The sequence below is a fragment of the Lipotes vexillifer genome, unplaced genomic scaffold, assembly GCF_000442215.2.
Source record: "Lipotes vexillifer unplaced genomic scaffold, Lipotes_vexillifer_v1.1 scaffold189, whole genome shotgun sequence".
NCBI lineage: Eukaryota > Metazoa > Chordata > Mammalia > Artiodactyla > Lipotidae > Lipotes > Lipotes vexillifer.
The window spans coordinates 4,738,516-4,755,029 of record NW_006785816.1 but is presented as its reverse complement, the minus strand read 5'-3'; the positions used below and the strand labels follow the sequence as shown (position 1 = coordinate 4,755,029).

Sequence of the window (16,514 nt, the reverse complement as noted above, 5' to 3'; positions counted from 1 at the left end):
GTGTCCCCTGCATCGGCAGGCGGACTCTCAACCACTGCGCCACCAGGGAAGCCCTGAAATTTTTAATAAGTTTTTCCTTGAGTTTGTGTTTTGTAAGTGAAGTCCCATGGGACAATGGAGCCTCTGTGTGTGTGTGTGTGTGTGTGTGTGTGTGTGTGTGTGTGTGTGGCAGGGCTCTGGAGAGTCAGCTATGGTTCCTGCAGCCTCATTCAGAGGCAGCATTCACAATTCCCTAAGAGCACAGAATTCCAGTAGACCCATGATATGCAGGGGTTCAGTGGGAAATCAAAGCAGGTATAAGATAAACATTTATTGATGGCTCAACCACTTAGGCTGAAAATGATGACATAGAAGGAAAGAGAAAGATGTGGCAATCCATAAATTCTTTTCCTTTCAGTCTTTCCTTACAAACAGAATGAAGATAGAGAGTGTTAATAGAATGTGTGAATGACAAGGAGTGAAATAAAGACAATTAACGTAGTTTTGTGTAGTGTTTACCACTCTTCTGGTAAGAATAAAATACATATGCATGCATGAAATATGAAATATGAATTGTAGTATTTTGTTAAGTTATGTGCTCTTATATTTGCAGCTATGATTGGCATTGCACAATAGAAAGATGGATGGCAAAATTCATGTTAATATTATAAAATTTTAGGTTTTTTTTTAACTTAGAAAATAACACCATGACAAATTGAGAGAGCGAGAGATAGGGAAAATCTTCATGTTTCTACATCTAATGGTAGTTTTTTCCTATGTTTTGAATAAGAAGCCCCATATTTCAGTTTGCACTGGGCCCCACAAATTATGTGGCCAGCCCTACAGCTAGCTGAGGGTTCTTAAAACTTTCCTTAATGGTTGCACAGGGGATTTCAATTACATTTGTACTATTTTATTGTTGTTAATGCATTTCTTTAAAATTTGAAGCAAGTATAGCAAAATGTACAATTTGGTTTGATTGGTGAGTGAATGTTCATTACATTATTTTGAAACTTTTCTGTATGCTTGAAATATTTCACACAAAAGCCTCGTTTTATTGAAGTGACATAATGAGCAATGGCAAGAAATATATATGAAAAGAAGTAGGCATATAACAAAGGCAGTAAGAGCCCATTAGAGAATACATTCTGCACTCCCCTGCTCATTGTCAAGTATCTTACCATGGTGACCTTATGGGCATAATATTCCAGAGTCAGTTTCAGTATGGTTGCTGCCTCGGATGCAGTTGTTTGATCAGGTGCAGAGAGTCTCATCAGGAGACTCCACACAAAGTCACTTAGCAAGCGTGGCAATAAGGTTTGTCCTACACTCTGAAACCAAAAAGGAGAGTCATGATCTCAGGCCTTACTTATATCAAGAGAAGCAAGACAGCTGAACCCAGACATCCTGAGGGAAGCTTCAGGGCCAGGCAGGGTTGTATGATTTTTGTGGGCCCTAGGCACCTTTGCTGCTGTGGGCCTTTTCCTCCATTAAAAAATATTAAAAATTATATTTTACAATTGTGTTGCTATTACGATGACTGTAATTCAAGTTGAATTATATATATTTTTTCATCTGATTTTTAAAGCAATTAAAAACTTTTCATCTGAATAAGTCAGCTCTGGGGGCAAGCCAGGGAGAAGTGGAAAATCATGGCATTGCAATTCAGAGGAACTATAAAATATTGATTTTATCCCATTTCAGCTATTCAAATACTAGAAATTATTGTGAACTTCAGCTTTGGAAGTGAATTTGCTCAGATCAGAAACAAGCATGACTTGTAGAAGATGAAGGAAAGGATGGGGTAAGAAAGGCAGAGTCATTCAAAGGTGTGGACTTTTTCTCAGAGAAGTATCAAGAAGTGGGAAGAGAAAGAAAGGCCCATATGTCCACGATTGAGGTACAACAACTACAATTCAAACAATCTCTTTTTAAAGTTAGAGGAATATCCATGGGCCATAAAATGTGAAAAAAATCACAATATTATGGATCTCTCAATTAAGAAAGATAAATGAACCACATTTCCTCCTTTTGTATATGTGTGTATATATATATATATTCAAAAAATATATATGTATTCAAAATTTTCCTTTGTGTGTGTGTGTGTGTGTGTGTGTGTGTGCCATTCTCTAAAATACAAAAAGTACTCAATATTGCTAATAAAAGCTTTTCTCCATCCCGATTAAAGGAATTGAACATAGCTCTTTCTGGTCAATAGGGAAGGACTGAGGTCTGAGTGAAAATTGATGACCACCAGGCTCCCTCCTACTGGACAGAGGGGTGAGGGATAGTATTTTTGGAAAGCTATGAAAGATGGATAAAGGAGGGTCACTAAGGCTTGGTGAGGTGAACTGAATATTATAAATAGTTTGCTCTACTTTGAGAAAGCCAGATTTAATTATATAAGATGTTGAATTTTAAAAAATCATTGGAAGAGGGAATATTCTCTTTTGCATATTTTTTTATTCAACAAAATATTTCACTTTGGTGTCTATTAAAATGTTGTAGAAGGAGCAATTCCTAGTGAAACTTAGAGTTAGTGTTAGAGGTTTCTGGTATGTCAAGGTTGAACAAAGAAGAACAAACCTGACTCCATATTGGATCTATTCCTTTAGCTCTAGCCTTTGTGCTCCATTGCCTGTGCTTAGTCATGCTAGCTTTGCACCTTTGTCTCAAACAGTAAGAGAATGTGGCCTATAGCCTGGAATATACATACTAACCCTTTCTCAATATTCTGCCTCCCAGGCTTGACCTTTAAATGTATAACACGTTTCCATTCATATAGAGATAAAAAGGTGCAGAATAGAAAATTATAGTTGTCTTGTTGGAGGTTTACAGGAACATTGTTACCACACCTACCTGGATAGCTGCAAGAACAAAGGATTTCAGCACCAGTTAGTTTGTAACAACCAGTCACACCTCCCCTCCCCTTTTAATGTAAAAAAAGCCTGAATTCTAACTCAGGTAAGATGGTTCTTTGGGACACTAGTCCACCATCTTCTTGGTCTGCTGGTTTTTTGAATAAAGTCACTATTCCTTGCCCCAACACCTTGTCTTTTGATTTATTGGTCTATTGTGCAGCGAACAGTATGAGTTTGGACTCAGTAATGAAGGTATAGATATGACAGTAGAGTACGTCAAATGATAGGGCTCCCTTTATAAAATGTGATCTAGCTCTCTTGGCTAAAAACCTTGATGCTTTTCCTCCTATTTGCATCCTTAGGACTTTGTCTTTGGATATGGTCCTCTTGATTTCCTTACTACAACCTTAGATTCTCTCACCCATTTGTCCCAATCTACCTCTGAAAGTACCTACCTCAGGATTTTCCAGCTACCACTCTTGCACACAGTGCTTGTACTAGATCTGCTTTGATCTCACAATTGAGAACTGAATAACAGGTCATGAACACAGGACCCAGGGCACCCTCCCCCAAATCCAAGGATTTCTAAATCTGATGGACATTAAACTCAGAAAAGAGAGGATGCTAAACTGGAAGTGGAGATAGTAAGACCCATGAACCACTTGGAAGAGACCCTGAGGAAGCTGCCAGTCTTAGGCTAACTAGCCTAGTTGTGGGGCTCAGGATTTCAATTCCAGGGCTCTGGAGTGAAGCATGGAAGGATGTAAAAGGATTTTCTAGTAAACCTCTACAGATGCCTTGTTTCTTCACTTAAATAGACAACTTTGTAGTCAACGAGGTTTGTGACTTTTGAGGGGAGGTGGATTATGAATAATGCTTGATTTTGGAAAGATGCATCATCATGAAGATGCATATTTAGAATATCTATGTGGTATTTTTGATTGTATTATTTGAGGTATATTGTTTTCATATCTCCTCAGCCTCCCACAATTCTATCTACCTCAGCCGTGGGAGGGCAAGGCACTGCTTTATGCATGTACCTTTAGGGGGAGCCATAAGACCCTCCCAACTCAAGAGATGAGCTAGCCTGAAGAGCCTCCCCAGCAGGCTTTGCTGGACTGTTGACTCAATGTGTGTACCTAGACAGCCATCTGTTGGACAGCACAACTTAGGCGCCAGTGACCTCTCAAGCATATGAATAAGCCCATATACTTTGAAGAAGGTGAGGGAATGTATACAGTTATAGAGCCTCATGATTTTCCCCAAAGGTTGGGTCAATGTAAAAATTATTTACTTGGTACTGAGGTTTATCACCTGAACTTTTAAAAAAATTTAAATTTAAGAGGTTTTTGAAATGTAAATCGCATTATTTTGATGTTTGCTGAATAAATTATAATAACATTGAAAAGGCTGTTAATTGTTGACTTCATTAATTTTGCTAGAAAATCAGAAGTTTCCCATCTTTAGTAACTTATTAGCCAAACAATAAGAAGCATAACACCTAGGAAACACCTTTCTCGTTTGCATTCTGTAAGGATTAGGTAAAATAATATAAATTGCTATATTCTGGAATAATAGGCATAATTCTTATTAATAGAGATGAAAATCAGGAAGCCAAATACTCTATCATTTACTCTTTGCTTTACTGAATTTAAATAAAACAGAAAAAATCTATTAAAAATATAAATTTTGTTGAAATAAGTTACCACTAAAAGTAATAATACACATGAAACAAAAGCCATAGGATAAAGTGGGGGCTAAGTTACCTGAGCAATTTTACTTTTGTCTCTTTGCAAGATCTTGGGTAGAAATTCTATATCAGAGGGAGAAGGCAGGAAGCAATGACTTCCAGGCTTATCATACTTTGTACTTTTATTTTTTGCAATATCCGCTGTATTAAGGAAAAGAGTTTAAGGTTTTTATTTGATCACTGGTTCCTCTATAACATTGCTATTTCCAATTTCCTCTTCCTGCCCAATTCTGGAAGTCTAAAGTTTCTGAATGTTTAACTCTCTGCTAACAGATTAGTCACATAAAATATTATGACTACATTGACCCAGAGTTTAAAAAGTGTTTAAGAGAGGCCTCTTTGAAATATGAATAAAGGACATAAATAATTTTAATAAGTTGACCAAATATCAAGTGCATTTAGGCCATCAAATGCATTGTTCAGTGCAGTGGAAGAGCTACTGCTAAGTTGGGGTGTCGTTAAAAGAGCAGACTTGGAGGCATTTTGCAAAGAGCTAGGGGAGTGATACAGCAAGAAAGAGAAAAGCCCTCAACATAAGCTTCAGGTGCAGATGTCTTTTGTTCTAGAGAAGGTAGGTTTTAAATGACTTTGCTTGTTTGCTAACAGCTTTATAGAGATATAACCAATATGCAACATAGTTAAAGTGTCCAATTTGGTAAGTTATTATATATGTATGTGCCTATAAACATCACTGCAATAAAAAAAGATTCCCTCCAAAAGTTTCCTCATGTCCTTTTGTAATTGATCAAACCTGCTCCCAGATCCCACTCCCTGATTCAAAGGCAGGCACTGATCTACATTCTGTCAAGTTTGTATTTTCCAGTTTTATATAAGTGGAACCATTTAGTATATACTCTTTTGTTGTTTGGAATCTTTCATTTAGCAAAATTATTTGCAATCCATCCATGTTTTTTCTTCTATCAGTAGTCTTAGTGATGGATACTATTCCATTGTACATATATACCATCATCTGCTTATTCATTCACCTTTTGCTAGACATTTGGGTTGTTTCCAGTTTTGGGCTATTACAAATAAAGGTGCTATCAACATTCATGTACAAGTCTTTGAATGGATATTTGCTTTCATTTCTCTTAGGTAAACACTAAGCTGTGGAATGACTGGATCATATGGTAGATGTGTGTTTGACTTTTTAGGATACTGCCAAATTATTTTCCAAAGCTGTTGTATCACTTCATATTCCCTCTAGCAATGTATGAGAGTTCCAGTTGCTTCACACCTTTAATAATGCATTGTATGGTCAGTCTTTTCAATTTTAGACATTTTAACTGGAGTACAGTGGTGTCTCATTGCAGTTTTAATTTACCTTTCTTTTATGACTGTATATTGATCATCCTTTGATGTGCATCCTTGCCATCTGTGCTTCTTTAGTGAAATGACTACTCAAATCTATTACTATTTTAATTCGGTTGGTTGCTTTTTTTTTTTTTTTTTTACTGAGTTTTGAGTGTTCCTTTAAAATAATGAATGCAATCCTTCTATCAGATATGTAATTTGCAAATATTTTCTCACTGTCTGTGGCTTATCTCTTAAGTGTCTTTCAAAGGGCAGAGGTACTTAATTTATCATCTTTTTTCATTTATGGGTCATGCTTTTGGTGTTATATTTAAGAAAGCTTTGCCTAATCCAAGGTACAAAGATTTTTTCTAGTTTCATAGTTTTAGGTTTTACGTGTAGTCCTATGATCCATTTTGAATTAGCTTTTATGCATTTATGAGATATATATCAAAGTTCTTTTTTGGCATATAAATCACCAATTTTTCTAACAATGTTTATTGAAGTTTATCCCTTATCCACTGAATTGCCTTTGAACCTTTGTCGAAAATCAGTTGACCATACATGTGTGGATCTATTTCTGGACTCTTTATTCTATTCTATCCAAAGCAATGTTGAACAGAACTAATGACAGTGCACATCCTTGTCTTTTTCCAGGTCCTTTGGGGAAATCATTCAGTATTTCACCATTAAGTGTGATGTTAGGTGTAGATTTTTCATAGATGTACTTTAGCAGATAGAGGAAGTTTCCTTTCTCTTCCTAATTTTCTGAGAGTTTTTATTAGGAATGGATGTTGAATTTTGTCAAGTACTTTTTCTGTATCTACTGAAATAACCATATGGTTATTTTTTTCATCTGTTGATGTGGTATGTTACATTGGTTGATTTTCAAAAGGTTAAACTGACATTGCACTTCTGGATAAATTCCACATAGCCATGGTATATTATTCTTTTTATTTAGTGTACTATTTGATTTGCTAAGCTTGATTAAATTTTTTCATCAGTGTTCTTGAGGGACATTGGTCTGTGGTTTTTTGATTTTATTTTTCTTGTAATGTCTTTGTGTGATTTTGGTGTTGGAATAATGCCAGCCTCATAGAATGAGTTGGCAAGTATTCCCTCATCCTCACATTTCTGGAAGAATTTGTATAGAATTAGTATAATTTCTTTCATAAATGTTTGATAGATCATTTCAGTCTGGAGTTTTCTCTGTGGATCTGGACTTTTTTTTGCAGAAGATTTAAACTACAAACTCAACTTCTTTGCTAGATACAGAATATTCAGATTATCTATTTCTTTTTGAGTGAGCTTTGGTAATTTGTGTCTTTCAATAAATTTGTCTGCTTAACTTGTCAAATTTATTGGCCTAAAGTTGTTCATAATGTCACTTTTTATTCTCTTAATGCCCATAGACTCTTCAGTGATATTATTTCTCTTTCCTTATATTGGTAATTTGTGTCTCTTCTCTTATTTCTCCCCTGATGCTCTCAGAGAATTTGCTTTTGGCTTCATTGCTTTCCCTTAAGGTTTTTCTGCTTTCTAGTTTTATTGGTTTTTTGTTCTGGTCTTTATTATTTCCTCTCTTCTTCTTACTTCTGGTTTTATTTGCTCTTCTTTCTCTACTTTCTTAAGGCAGAAGCTAAGGTCATTGATTTAAGAACTTTTCTCTATTCTAATGTAGGCATATGGTGCTAAGAATTTCCCCTCTGGAATCTTGTTTAGCTGTATTCCATAAATTTTGAAATTTTATATTTCCATTTTCATTTAGTTCAAAATGCTTTAAATTTCCCTTCTTTCTTTTTTTTTTGACACATTTGTTATTTAGAAACAGGTTATCTAGCTTCCAAACATTTTGAATTTTCAGATATCTTTTTTTCTTTTAAAATTGAAAAATTTATCTCCAGAGTTTCCATTTATTAAAAAGTTGATAAAAGTTTAACTTGAATAAATCCTTTCCCCACTTCTGTTTATTTTTAACTTGTTTAAAATCCAAAAATAATTTATTTTACATTGGCGTATAGTTGATTTACAATCTTTTGTTAGTTTCAGTTGTACAGGAAAGTGATTCAGTTATACATATACAAGTATCTATTCTTTTTCAAGTTCTTTTCCCATTTAGTTTATTACAGAATACTGAGCAGAGTTCCCTGTGCTATGCAGTAGGTCCTTGTTGACTATTTTAAATATAGCAATGTGTATATGTCAATCCCAAACTCCCAGTGTATCCTTCCTCCCCACCCTTCCCCACTGGTAACCATAAGTTCATTCTCTAAGTCTGTGAATCTGTTTCTGTTTTGTAAATAATTTCATTTGTGTATCATTTTTTTCTTAGATTCTGCATGCAAGTGATATCATGATATTTGTCTTTCTCTGTCTTACTTCACTTAGTATGACAATCTCTGTCCATCCATGTTGCTGCAAATGGCATTATTTCATTCTTTCTAATGGACGGTATTCCATTGTATATATGTACCACATCTTCTTTATCCATTCATCTGTTGATGGACATTTAGGTTGCTTCCATGTCTTGGCTATTATAAACAGCACTGAAATGAACATTGGGATGCATGTATCCTTTCAAATCATTGTTTTCTCCAGATACATGCCCAGGAGTGGGATTGCTGGATCATATGGTAGCTCTATTTTTAGTTTTTTAAGGAACCTCCATATTGTTCTCCACAGTGGCTGTACCAATCTACATTCCCAGCAACAGTGTAGGAGGGTTCCCTATTCTTCACACTCTCTCCAGCATTTATTGTTTGTAGATTTTTTGATGATGGCCATTCTGACTGGTGTGAGGTGATATCTCATTGTAGTTTTTTTTTTTTTTTTTTTTTTTTTTTTTACGCGCAGCCTCAGCGCCCATGGCTCACGGGCCCAGCCGCTCCACGGCATGTGGGATCCTCCCGGACCGGGGCACGAACCCATGTCCCCTGCATCGGCAGGCCGACTCTCAACCACTGCGCCACCAGGGAAGCCCTCTCATTGTAGTTTTGATTTCCATTTCTCTAATAGTCAGTGATGTTGAGCATCTTTTCATATGCCTGTTGGCCATCTCTATGGTCTTTCGCCTAGTTTTTGATCGGGTTGTTTGTTTTCTTTGATATTGGACTGCATTAGCTGTTTATAAATTTTGAGATTAATCCCTTGTCATTCACATTGTTTGCAAATATTTTCTTCCATTCTGTGGGCTGTCTTTTTGTTTTGTTTATGGTTTCCTTTGCTGTACAAAAGATTTTAAGTTTAATTAGGTCCCATTTGTTTATTTTTGTTTTTATTTCTATTACTATAGGAGACAGATTATAAAAGATATTGCTGCGATTTATGTCAAAGGGTATTCTGCCTATTTTTTCCTCTGAGAGCTTTATAGTATCTGGTCTTACATTTAGGTCTTTAATCCGTTTTGAGTTTATTTTTCTGTATGGTGTTAATTCTGTTTTTGATTTCTAATTTAACTCTGTTTTCGTCATATTTTGTATGACTTAACTACCTGTTGATTTCTTGAAGCTTGTCTTATGGTCTATAATATGGTTTATTTTGGTAAATTTTCTGTTTTTTTCTTGAACAGAATGTTTATTTTTCCATTTTTGGTAGAGTGTTCTGTAAATGTCAGTTAGATCTAGCTAGTTCAGGTCTGTATCCTTACTGATTTTTTGTGTAATAGTTTATTGAAAAAGTGGTATTGAATTCTCTGATTGTAATTGCAGATCTATTTCTCATAGTAGTCCTATCAGCTTTTGTTTAATGTATTTTGATTATTTTAATATGTTTCGTTTTCAAGTACATAAGTGTTTTGGATTATGTCTTCTTAATTAATTGACCCCTTTATCATTATGAAATGACCCTCTTTTTCCCTGGAAACATTCTTTGCTCTGAAATGTGTGTATTTTTTTATATTGATATAGTCATTTCAGTTTTCTCTTGACTAGTGTTAGCATGTTATATCATTTTCCAACTTTTAACTTGTATTCTATTTGTGTCTTTACATTTAGGGTACATTTCTCATAGGCAGCATATAGTTGAGTCTTGCTCTTTATCCAGTGTGATAATCTCTGCCTTTTCATTGGAGATATTTAGAGCATTTATATATATTATGAGTGGATTTAAGTCTTCATTTTACTTTTTGCTTTCCATATTTCCATCTGTTTTTCTTTCTGTTTTTCTTGTCTTTTTTTTATTAAGTATTTTTTATGATTCTATTTTATCTCCATTTTGGCTTATTATATAAAACTCTGTTATATTAGCTAAGTAGTTCCTTTAGGATTTATATTATACATCTTTAACTTATCACAGTTTACTTTGAAGTGATATTTTATGAATTTATGGATAAGAACCTCATATTTCACCCTCTTTCAAGCCTCTGTGATATTGTTGTCACATATTTAGCTCTTACATTGTTTTTGTTTGTTTGCTTTAAATAGTTGATTCTCATTTAAAGAGATTTAAAAAGTAGGGAAGAAAATTTTAATATTTTCCTTCATAGTTGCAATCCAGTGCTCCTTATTCCTTTATGTAGAGCTAGATTTTCATCTGACATCATTTTTTTCTTGAATAATATCATAAAATATTTTTCATACTGCAGATATGCTAGTGATAAATTCTACCAGCTCTTGTATATCTAAAAAGTCTTTATTTCACTTTTGCTTTTGAAAGAGCACCACTTTTGCTGGTTAAATAATTCTAGATTGACAGCTTTTTCTTTCAGTACATTATGAGGTTGCTTCATTGCCTATAGCTTGCGTTGTCTCATGAGAAATTTGCTATAATCCTTACCTTACCTTTACTCTGAATGAAATGTTCCCCCCTCCCAGCCCCAGCTCCTTTTAAGATTACACTGTTGCACATGAAAAGATTCTCAGCATCACTAATTATTAGAGAAATACAAGTCAAAACAACAATAAGATATCACCTCACACCTGTCAGAAGGGCTATCATGAAAATGTCTACAAATAACAAATGTTGGAGAGAGTATGGAGAAAAGGAAACCTTTGTACAGTGTTGGTGGGAATGTAAATTGGTGCATCCACTATGGAAAACACTATGGATGTTCCTCAAAAAACTAAAAATAGAACTACCATATGATCCAGCAATTCCACTCCTGGGTATATATCCAGTAAAGTAAAATGAAGAAAAAATGAAAACACTAATTTGAAAAAGTGCATGCATTCCTATGTTTATAGCAGCACTGTTTACAATAGCCAAGAAATGGAAGCAACCCAAGTGCCCATAAACAGTTGAATGTATAAAGAAGTGATATATCTTCTATCTATCTATCTATCTAGATATATAAAACTCATCCATAAAAAAGAATGAAATTCTGCCATTTTCAGCAACATGGATGGACCTAGAGAATATTATGCTTAATTAAATAAGTCAGACAGACAGAGGAAGACAAATACCATATGATATCACTTATATGTGGAATCTAAAAAATTAAAAAATGCAAATGAATGTGTATGCAAAATGGAAACAGACTCACAGATATAGAAAACAAACTAGTGGTTACCAAAGTGGAGAAAGAAGAGGGGATGGGCAAATTAGGCATATGGGATTAAGAGATACAAACTACTATGTATAAAAGAGATAAGCAACAAGGAAATATTAATGGCACAAGGAATTATAGCCATTATCTTGTAATAACTTTTAATGGAGTAAAATGTGTATAAATACTGAATCATTATGCTGTACACCTATTGTAAATGTATATTGTGTATATTGTAAATCAACTATACCTCAATAAAAAAGATTATACCGTTAATCCCTGCCAGAGTGTTTTTCAGCTCAGATATTGTAGTTTTCATCTCCTGAGGTTTAATTTGGGTCTTCTAGAGACTTTTCTTTGTCTCTCATTAACATGTTCATCTTTTTCTCTAACTCCTTAAATAAATGGAATATGTTATAATAATTGTTTTAATGTCTCTACTAATTCTATCATCTGTGTTATTTCTGGGTCAGTTTTTATTCATTCTACTTTTTATTGTGGGTTGTATTTTGTTTCTTTGCATGCCTAGTAATTTTTTATTGCATGTCAGACATTGTTAATTTTAACTGGTCCAAACTGTTCATTTTAACTTGTTAAGTGATGGAATTTTTGTATTCCTAGAAGTAAGCTTGAGCTTTTTCTGATAAACAAAGTATTTGGAGATCAGTTGATAATTTTAGGTCTTTTTTTTAACTTTTGTTAAGGGGCACTAAAATAATTCAGGGATAATTTTTTCCTCTTGATGAGACAAAATCTCTTTGTACTCTGCTTCGTTACTTACGAATTATGAAGTTTTAAATTCTAGCTTATAGGCATAGGCACCATTTCCAGTCTTTTGGGATTCAGTGGATCCTTTAACCATTTTGGGTGTTACCCCCACCCTCTCCCCTGCAAGCCTCAGGTAGTTCCCTCACATGTGTGCTCTGATCCTTACATGGCCAAATAGTTACAGGGCTCTCTGCACATCTCTGGAGCTCTCTCTTTGTGCACTCCTTTCTGGCCCTTTACCCTGTGAACTCTAAATATCTTGATCTATCTGGATTCCCAATTCTGTCTCTTCAACTTGGTGAGACTCTTGGGTTACTCCTTTCTGGGCTGCAGCCTAGAAACTTACTCTAGATTGCAAACTCAGTCAATTGTAGTCTCTGCCTTATTTGTTCATTTGTTCCCATCTCATTAGGAATCATTGTCCTTTGTTATCTGATGTCCAATGACTTGAGAACAATTAGTATATATAATCTTTAAATAGTTGTTTATTATGGGACAGTAAATCTATTCTCTGTTAAAGTATTTGGAAATAGTTTGATACCGTAAGGTCTTGCTCTTATGCTTTGTTAGGCAGTCCAGAGCAGCATTTATTTAGGTCTTGGGCTAATTTTTCCCCACCATTGAAGCAAGAATCTGAGTATTCTATTTGATACTCCATTACAGAGAAAAAGTATGCCTCTTTTTAAAAAGTCCCATTGGTAATTTTTCTTCCTCTCTTCCCTGCCTCCACCCAGCATTCCTGTTCCCACCATTAACACCCAACACTAATCTAAATATAGTATGTTATAGACATTGAAGAACCAACTCTAACATTATAAAAATAATTCTAAAAAAGATTTAAAAATACATTTTAAAAAGTGAAGCGATAGATCTTGGGGCAGGATTTTGAAATCTACAGACATAGAGCCCCCTTGGGACCCACAAGTATAATAATTAGGAACAGATTGTTAGTAACCCTTAGGAAAGATGAATCTTTCTTACCATTCTGACACTTTGCAATGCAGAGGAGGTGATACATTCCCAAGGATGCTTGTTGTGTGATCAAGGGATCAGCATGGGAACACAAAAGAGACAGTTCTGCTGCCAGGACACCCAAACATGGAACATCAACACTTGTCTAGTGAAAAAGTAGAAAAATGTATTTGCTATGCACGGTCAACATTAAATGTTTGTGTCTGATATATATATATCAGACTACGGTTAGAGTTGAGCTTCAGAGTTCACAAAATCTGTATTAAAATCCTCACTCTGTTACTGAGCCTCAATTTTTTCATCTATGAAATGCATATAACAAATGTCACCTTGTAACAGTTATTGTAGGAACTAAGGGGGTAACGTTTATGACAAAAAAGAAAGTTCCTAGCAAAGTGCTTGGCAATAATAGAGACTCAACTAACGTTAGTTTCTAGTCTATATTTTAGGTATCTGTTTGTAGGTATAAAATTCTTAGGATACTGGGGTGGGGGAGTCAATATCCAAAAACTTTCATGCTTCCTTCTCCATGTATGAAACACTTTAGATGACTCTGTAAGTCACTGGAGAAAACTTTTCTTCTGAGAATTGCTCTGATTCTTCCCAGGGAAATTAATTTTTTTTTTTTTTTTTTTTTTTTTTTTTTGCGGTACGCAGGCCTCTCACCGCTGTGGCCTCTCCCGTTGCGGAGTACCTGCTCCGGACGCGCAGGCCCAGTGGCCATGGCTCACGGGCCTAGCCGCTCCGCGGCATGTGGGATCCTCCCGGACCGGGGCACGAACCCATGTCCCCTGCATCGGCAGGCGGACTCTCAACAACTGCACCACCAGGGAAGCCCGGGAAATTAATTTTTTAAAAAACTCAAAACATTTGCTTCTGGTATCAAACCTACTGCCAGAACATTTATATATTCCGCCCCCCCCCCCCCCCCCACACACAACTTCCTTGACACATAGGCTTCTCAAATATTTAGGTTTTTACCTTGACTGATTTGTTTAGCCAGATCAAATGCAAATAGAGAGAGGAGTAGACACATAAAAGAAGAAAGGAGAGATGGAAGAGACATTTTGCTTTTGTGAAGGTATGAGAATTATTACCAATTTTCTTTAAACAAAAAGGACTCTTCCCACATGTAGGTTTGCTAAACTAGTAGGCCTGCAGAACCTTCTTATCTCTAAGACAAATGATTACTTTTCCTAGATAGATGCTTTGGTGCTAAAAGTTAGAGTTCAAGTCAACCTTCCAGGGAGATCCCAAGACCTGTTTCTCCTTCTTTGTATTACTCCTATATACCCTTATCCTTGCCTCTCTTGTTGCTTGACCCACTCAACGTCTCTCTGTCTGTCTGCCTGTCTCAGTCTTACACACACACACACACACACACACACACACACACGGAATCATTCCTGACGAAGAATGTGAGGTGACCTAGGTCATGGGCCAAGGATATGACTGAATTAGATTGTTGAGAGTGATGGTCTTAGTAGACGAAGGGAAGATAATCTGCTTCTGTGGATGTCTTCCTTGGATTCTTTCTGCCTGTATTTCTTTGTGAGGGTACCTGCGGCTCCCCCTATTTTAGGAGTCCTATGACTTAGAAGAATCTAGAAGCAGACAGTAGGGGTTGCCATTTATTCTAGGCCCTAGGAAGAAGTATTTTATTTTCCCCTGGCTATTCTCTTCTTTTGGTTTGCATTCCAAATTTCTTTTTCTATCAAATGGCAAGATTTTAAGAACCACCTTTGCATTATGGGTTTAAGAAAAAAGGGGAAGGTGTTCTGTTTCTCTGTTGGACATGATGGAGGAGTATGAGTATGTGTCCGGGATTTTGCCACAAGCTTCTCTGCCATAAACATCTTTGCCACGAGCATTTTTGCTGCAAACCCTTTTAATACATGACTAATTGTCTGTAAGGCAATTTTGCTGTGAAAGATAAAATAATTAGTAGACTGCTTGGTTTGACACTTTGGTTTCAACTGGTTGAAATGAGTTAGACTTTCTTTCAGTTAGCCATTTTATTGGTGGCTTTATTGAGCTGAGAGATGACAATGATTTGCCCCAAGAGTTGGTTTCTTATTTTGAAGCACACTACATTGGAGGAGAAAGAGGCTAAGGGTCTCAGAGGTGCAGAGTTGAACCCACATTTCCCATAGAACTTTGGAACATCTATGAACAGACATGTGGCAAGATGCCAAGAACAAAAAACAGTGCAGAGGTTTTTATAATGCAATACAAAGCTCAGTTAGAAATATGCATCTTGGTATTTGGAATGAAGGATGAAATGAAGGAAGAAATTTTAGCAAAAAAGAAAAACTATCATGCGGAATGAGGAGATGAATCAAAAAGCAAAGAACATACTGTGAATGAAAGACTTCAAAGACTAGTGCTTAAGTACAACCCACAAAATAAAATCAGTTATTTGGCAGGATTGCCACGAATATACACACAATTTAAATATATTTAAATTGTATGTAAATATTTAAATTGTATTCCTCAAGAAAGCCTTTTAAATTTTGTTATTAATTTTTCATGTTTCATTATGACCTTTATAATGTCCCTCTTTTATTTTTCGTTATTTTATCTTTTATGAAAAAATTGCCTTACAGCCAATTAGTTTTGCTACAAAGATGTCTATGGCAAAGACCTTCATAGCAAAAGTACCTAGAACCAGGGGAGTACTTCTCACAGCTTAGCTCACTGAACCTGGGGACCATTTACAGAGGACTGGTTTCAAAGTTTTATTGTGTTATAGTTTTTGCCTTGAGCGTTCTCTCTGATTATCCCTTCTCATGAACTTGTGGATGTGTAACTCTTAGCAGGTGTCTTTGTAAAGGAAGCTGCTAATGATGCCAGATAGGGTCTGTCTAGATGTGTGTCTCTAGCAGAGTAGGTGTGGCCATGTCTAGATTGCATAGCGTGTTTGAGGAGGAGGGGAGACCTGACGTAGGACAGGCCAAGAGAGGAATAAAGCTGTGTGAACCATGGGGCACACTGATGATGCCCTGCACAGTCCCTTCAGAAGTGTGCCAACCAAGTCACACCCCCTCAAACACAAGACTTTGGGAACATTAATACAGTATAGTCCTGCTTTTTTAGAAAATCTATCTAAAGTGCTGAAAGAAGGAAAGAGTTAAGACCTGGAGAAAAGTAACTTCTCTGTATTTGTTCCTAAGTCTAAGTGCTCCTGCTTAGTTTTCTGGCCCTTTCTTACTGGATTCCTTCTTCTGTGTACATCTGGCCTCTCCAGTTCCTTATCTTAACAATTATGACAGTTTTAGGTGCTAAATTCCAGAAGTAACCACTTCTAAGCTTTTTAGCTGCTTCTTTTGGAAGTCAACTGTACATCTCTAAACAATGGACTTCTGCTTCAGTTCTAATATCACTTTGGGACATTGCCTGTCTATTCCTG

General features: G+C 35.8%; 1 protein-coding gene across 1 annotated transcript in view; it reads right to left on the bottom strand.

Annotated features, from left to right (window-relative positions):
• Positions 1-16,514, bottom strand: part of MROH9 (maestro heat like repeat family member 9) — a 92,267-nt gene that overhangs the window by 38,084 nt on the left and 37,669 nt on the right. The window contains exons 7-9 of the mRNA XM_007458145.1: positions 13,115-13,250; positions 4,607-4,731; positions 1,161-1,310 (exon numbers count right to left, since the gene is read on the bottom strand). Coding sequence (XP_007458207.1) covers positions 1,161-1,310; positions 4,607-4,731; positions 13,115-13,250 — 411 coding nt within the window. The remainder of the gene's footprint in view (positions 1-1,160; positions 1,311-4,606; positions 4,732-13,114; positions 13,251-16,514) is intronic.